The sequence below is a fragment of the Oncorhynchus kisutch genome, linkage group LG1 (assembly GCF_002021735.2).
Source record: "Oncorhynchus kisutch isolate 150728-3 linkage group LG1, Okis_V2, whole genome shotgun sequence".
Lineage (NCBI taxonomy): Eukaryota > Metazoa > Chordata > Actinopteri > Salmoniformes > Salmonidae > Oncorhynchus > Oncorhynchus kisutch.
Genome location: NC_034174.2, coordinates 3748720 through 3754904, shown reverse-complemented (window position 1 = coordinate 3754904; position 6185 = coordinate 3748720). Strand labels below are relative to the sequence as shown.

The following is a 6185-nucleotide window of genomic DNA, read 5'->3' as shown; positions in this document are numbered from 1 at the left end:
AGAGAATTAGAGAACGCACACTTAGATTCACACAGGACACCGAATAGGACAGGAGAAGTACTCCAGATATAACAAACTGACCCCAGCCCCCCGACACATAAACTACTGCAGCATAAATACTGGAGGCTGAGACAGGAGGGGTCAGGAGACACTGTGGCCCCATCCGAGGACACCCCCGGACAGGGCCAAACAGGAAGGATATAACCCCACCCACTTTGCCAAAGCACAGCCCCCACACCACTAGAGGGATATCTTCAACCACCAACTTACCATCCTGAGACAAGGCTGAGTATAGCCCACAAAGATCTCCGCCACGGCACAACCCAAGGGGGGGGGGGGGGCGCCAACCCAGACAGGATGACCACAACAGTGAATCAACCCACTCAGGTGACGCACCCCCTCCAGGGACAGCATGAGAGAGCCCCAGCAAGCCAGTGACTCAGCCCCTGTAATAGGGTTAGAGGCAGAGAATCCCAGTGGAAAGAGGGGAACCGGCCAGGCAGAGACAGCAAGGGCGGTTCGTTGCTCCAGAGCCTTTCCGTTCACCTTCCCACTCCTGGGCCAGACTACACTCAATCATATGACCCACTGAAGAGATGAGTCTTCAGTAAAGACTTAAAGGTTGAGACCGAGTTTGCGTCTCTGACATGGGTAGGCAGACCGTTCCATAAAAATGGAGCTCTATAGGAGAAAGCCCTGCCTCCAGCTGTTTGCTTAGAAATTCTAGGGACAATTAGGAGGCCTGCGTCTTGTGACCGTAGCGTACGTATAGGTATGTACGGCAGGACCAAATCAGAGAGATATGTAGGAGCAAGCCCATGTAATGCTTTGTAGGTTAGCAGTAAAACCTTGAAATCAGCCCTTGCTTTGACAGGAAGCCAGTGTAGAGAGGCTAGCACTGGAGTAATATGATCAAATTTTTTGGTTCTAGTCAGGATTCTAGCAGCCGTATTTAGCACTAACTGAAGTTTATTTAGTGCTTTATCCGGGTAGCCGGAAAATAGAGCATTGCAGTAGTCTAACCTAGAAGTGACAAAAGCATGGATTAATTTTTCTGCATCATTTTTGGACAGAAAGTTTCTGATTTTTGCAATGTTACGTAGATGGAAAAAAGCTGTCCTCGAAATGGTCTTGATATGTTCTTCAAAAGAGAGATCAGGGTCCAGAGTAACGCCGAGGTCCTTCACAGTTTTATTTGAGACGACTGTACAACCATTAAGATTAAGATGTAGTGCGCTGCTTTTGACCAGAGCCTTTGCCTTTAAAGTAGTGCACTATGTAGGGAATAGTGTTCCATTTGGGACAAAGTCCCTGTGTTACCCTACAGGGCTGACGGTAGAGCTGGTTACCGTCCCTGGCTAACAGAATTACTCATCATTTACTGTCATTTAGCTCACGTTGTTTTAGTGTGCAGCTTACTCATGACTTCAGAAAGCAGAAAAATAACCATTAGAAACCAGCAGAAGACTTTGACAAAGATCCATCAGTCTCTTGTTCTGGTCCTTTAATGATAGGAATTCATTTGTGAGATACACCCACATTTCCTGCCTAATTATTTCACGTGAAATTGTATGTTTCGTTCATGGAATATATTAACCTGCTTCGCAGGCGATTTTAAAGAACAAATGTTTGGTGGTTCTTTATACTTAGTGTTTGTTTGTGTGTGTCTGTTGTGCGTGCGTGGCACTTAGCTGACATGGTGAATAGACAAGCGTGTTTCACCTGGAATTTCCAGTTGAACAAAAAGTAGAGCCGTCATCAATTGTCAATTCAAAAACAATCCGGTTTCAACAGGGAGACTGTTTTCTAATTGACTGGTTAGGGGGGTTGTTTACAAGGTTTCCACTGAATTTGTGACTTGATTTTATTAGAAACATGTGACTTTAAAACTAAAACAACACAGCAGCCTGAAACTCTCCTGATTGGTGTTTCATTCATCCATCAATTCATCAGATGTTTATGGTAAAACAACTGGATAGCCCACTCACTCATTAACACCTGACATTTCCATGGAGTCCTGGGATCCATACACACTATAAAAAACCTCATTCACAATATACAGGTAAACAATATACTGTAAGATAAGTGAGTCATTAAGGGGTCATAGGAGAAGTCCAACAAACTTCTTCCATTGAACTGTGTCTCTTATCTAGAAGAGATAACGCTTCCATTGAACTGATTCTGTACATTAACACTTACAATAACCAGGCACGTACACAGAGAGGGGTCTACAAGTCCACAGGTAGGATCTACAAGTCCACAGAGGATCTTCAAGTCCACAGAGAGGATCTACAAGTTCACAGAGAGGGATCTACAAGTCCACAGGTAGGATCTACAAGTCCACAGGTAGGATCTACAAGTCCACAGGTAGGATCTACAAGTCCACAGGTAGGATCTACAAGTCCACAGGTAGGATCTACAAGTCCACAGATAGGATCTACAAGTCCACAGATAGGATCTACAAGTCCACAGATAGGATCTACAAGTCCACAGATAGGATCTACAAGTCCACAGATATAATCTGCAAGTCCACCGATAGGAACTACAAGTCCACAGATAGGAACGACAAGTCCACAGATAAGATCTACAAGTCCACAGATAGGATCTACAAGTCCACAGATAGGATCTACAAGTCCACAGAAAGGGTTGTACAAGTGCTTCCCCCGCTCTAGTGAAAATTCCCCTTCAAATATTGATCCGTCATAAACTGGACTTACACTGAGTGACCCAAACATTAGGAACACCATTTGTACACTCAGTCTATGTCAAGGAAAGAGCATGTGTTCTTAATGTTTTGTACACTCAGTGTACGTGCCATTTGTAGACATAAACACCTGCCCTGAAAATGTCAATACACGGCCCTGGCAATTCTCCTGAAGTGTCCTACTATGCAATAAAAGTGACCTAGAAGTGTTTAACTCATTCCATGGAACATTCCTGCCTCACCTGAGAGTAGAGGAGGTGAGAGACCGCCCTTTCTGGGAAAATAACTGAATTTAGTCTCCTTCCCTAAAGCTTAAAATAAGAGCACACACACTCTTCTCTCTCACACACAAAGTTTTGTCGTAGGATAGTTGGTCGCTGTGCTGAAAATCTTCCAGAAACTGTAAGTAAAATATTGTCTCAAGATAATGATAAGTGAAAAGGTTTGTCTATATCTGATAACTATGGATGTTATAAATGTGTGTGATATTTTTCAAGATATTTTTTTCTTCATGGCTTATCAGAAAAACCTGACAGCCTGTTGATTTAAGATACGTTATCACATTAGATATGTTTACATAGTGCCAGTGATGAAGTCACTGAGTCTAATTTAATTTAACATCTTAATGTCTTTTGCAGGTTCCTGACCTACGCTCCTAAGCACAGATCTAGGATCAGCTCATCCTCGTCAAATCCAAACCAGGACCTTAATAAACCACAAGGGGAACACTGACCTCAGACCAGCGTTTAAACCCCACGTCTTCCTGCCCAGACACTGACACTCCGTCCAGAATTCCTCTGGACTCCAGCTGTCCATCCATCCATCCGTCCATCCATCCATCCGTCCATCCATCCAGCCGTCCATCCATCCATCCATCCATCCATCCATCCACACCCCAGCCAGCCATGGGTCTGATGAGCGAGGACATGGAGTGCTGTGTCTGCCTCCAGCCCTACTCTCGCAGGGAGAAGATCCCTCGGATGCTCCACTGTAAGCACACATTCTGTGGGCTGTGCTTGCAGGCGATGTCCAGGCTCCAAAGCGGCCTACTGACAGTCTGCTGCCCCCTGTGCCGTTGGATCACCTGCACCGAGCCCAGCCTCACCCTGCCGGGGTCGCTGTGGGTTAACACTGAGATCTGGGACCAGATACTAGACAGACAACAGGAAGAGGAGGAGGAGGAAGAGTGGAAGGGAGCTAACAGACAGACACAGACCACTACACAGTACACATGGTGAGTACCCCAGGCAAAGGTGGATGGATTGATAGACTGATTTAGAAACCTGGAGAAACCTTCCTCTGTTCTCTGATCTTCCTAACATTTAGTTCTGTCTCTTTTGTTCTCTATTTCTGCTCTCTCTCTCTCCCTCTCTCTCTCTCTCTCTCTCTCTCTCTCTCTCTCTCTCCCTCTCTCTCTCTCTCTCTCTCTCTCTCTCTCTCTCTCTCTCTCTCTCTCTCTCTCTCTCTCTCTCTCTCTCTCTCTCTCTCTCTCTCACCCTCTCTCTCTCTCTGTCTCTCTGTCTCTGTCTCTCTCTCTCTCTCTTGTTTATTTCCCCCTTCTCTCCTGTCCTCTAGTTCTCCATCAAGGCATTGTGGCCTGAGGCTCAAACTACAGAATTTCCTGAGGAGGATGAAGCACAATGTACTGTAAACCGAGAAGACGAAGAGCAGAGAAAAAGAAGACTGGATTTTCCCAATTCAGAGTAGGAGATACTCATTGAGTAATGAAGCTAATTCATAAAACAGGACCAACTGGTGATTTTCCATAATGAAGCAAGATTGAACCAATTATTCATATGCTTTGTGTTTGGTTGACTTTGGGTGTAATGTTCTCAGTCAACTTACCTGGTAAAATAAGGGTTCAATTATAATATTAATAATATAGGATGGATAGGTGGAGGAAATAAAAAATAAGATATTAAATGGATTGAGGAAGAAAGAAAGATAAAGGAAGTTATGAATAGATGGAGAGACAGACAGACAGACAGACAGACAGACAGACAGACAGACAGACAGACAGACAGACAGACAGACAGACAGACAGACAGACAGACAGACAGACAGACAGACAGACAGACAGACAGACAGACAGACAGACAGACAGACAGACAGACAGACAGACAGACAGACAGACAGACAGACAGACAGACAGACAGACAGACAGACAGACATATAGATAGATAGATAGATAGATAGATAGATAGATAGATAGATAGATAGATAGATAGATAGATAGATAGATAGATAGATAGATAGATAGATAGATAGATAGATAGATAGATAGATAGATAGATAGATAGATAGATAGATAGATAGATAGATAGATAGATAGATAGATAGATAGATAGATAGATAGATAGATAGATAGATAGATAGATAGATAGATAGATAGATAGAAATGTACATATTTATGCTTATTTATTTTCCCTTGTGTACTTTAACCATTTGTACATTGTTACAACACTGTACACTGTACACATGTGTATAATATGACATTTGTAATGTCTTTATTGTTTTGAAACTTCTGTATATGTAATGTTTACTGTTCATTTTTATTGGTTATTTCACTTTTGTATATTATCTACCTAACTTGCTTTTGCAATGTTAACACATGTTTCCCATGCCAATAAAGCCCCTTGAATTGAATTGGATAGAATAGATAGATAGATAGATAGATAGATAGATAGATAGATAGATAGATAGATAGATAGATAGATAGATAGATAGATAGATAGATAGATAGATAGATAGATAGATAGATAGATAGATAGATAGATAGATAGATAGATAGATAGATAGATAGATAGATAGACAGACAGAGGGGTGAAGGTTAGAGACTGTGTGCTGTACAATGTGTGCTGTGTACAATACAATATACTGTGATCAATGTTTATAATAATGTTTAATGATTTGATAAAAGGTGTATTACTGCGTGAAGGAAGTGGAGGTTCAGTATTTATTATGACATCATTTTAGAACAGCTTTAATGTTGCAGATTGTTTCTTTTATCAATGTAATTGTCTGCATCATTTCCAGTCCCACAAACCAGGGATGTTGGATTTGTTGATCCTCATTGTACATGTTTAATTCATCTGTTCTGTTTGAAGAGCAGGTTTTTTATACTGGAATTATATTTATTGGTTAATAAATACATCCACTTTAAAATAACCCTGTCTTAGAGCTGTGAAATTTCTAATTATTATCATTACATTAGGAAAGTAACTGTCTGATATCCAACTATTTATGGATCCCAAATAGAGTTGGGGGTGTTAATACACTTCACATTCTACACTACTATTTCCTAAAACACAAAACAAACCCTAAACATTCCACTGTCCTTGGTTTTGGTGTGTGCAGTACATGACTGAAATCACTCTCTGACTAATCATGTCTCAGAGAGCCCTGTATGCATTCTTGCATATGAGATTCCATAAAAACACATCACTTTGATGAAGCAATAACCGGAATTGACTTTTTCGGA

General features: G+C 41.8%; 1 protein-coding gene across 1 annotated transcript; it reads left to right on the top strand.

Moving 5' to 3' along the window:
• Window positions 1-3393: 3393 nt before the first annotated feature.
• On the top strand, window positions 3394-4383 carry LOC116375942 (E3 ubiquitin-protein ligase RNF186-like). Its single transcript, XM_031834958.1, has 2 exons — window positions 3394-3938; window positions 4280-4383. Exons 1-2 carry the CDS (start codon window positions 3610-3612, stop codon window positions 4353-4355), a joined length of 405 nt encoding a protein of 134 aa, XP_031690818.1. The 5' UTR covers window positions 3394-3609; the 3' UTR covers window positions 4356-4383.
• Window positions 4384-6185: the final 1802 nt, after the last annotated feature.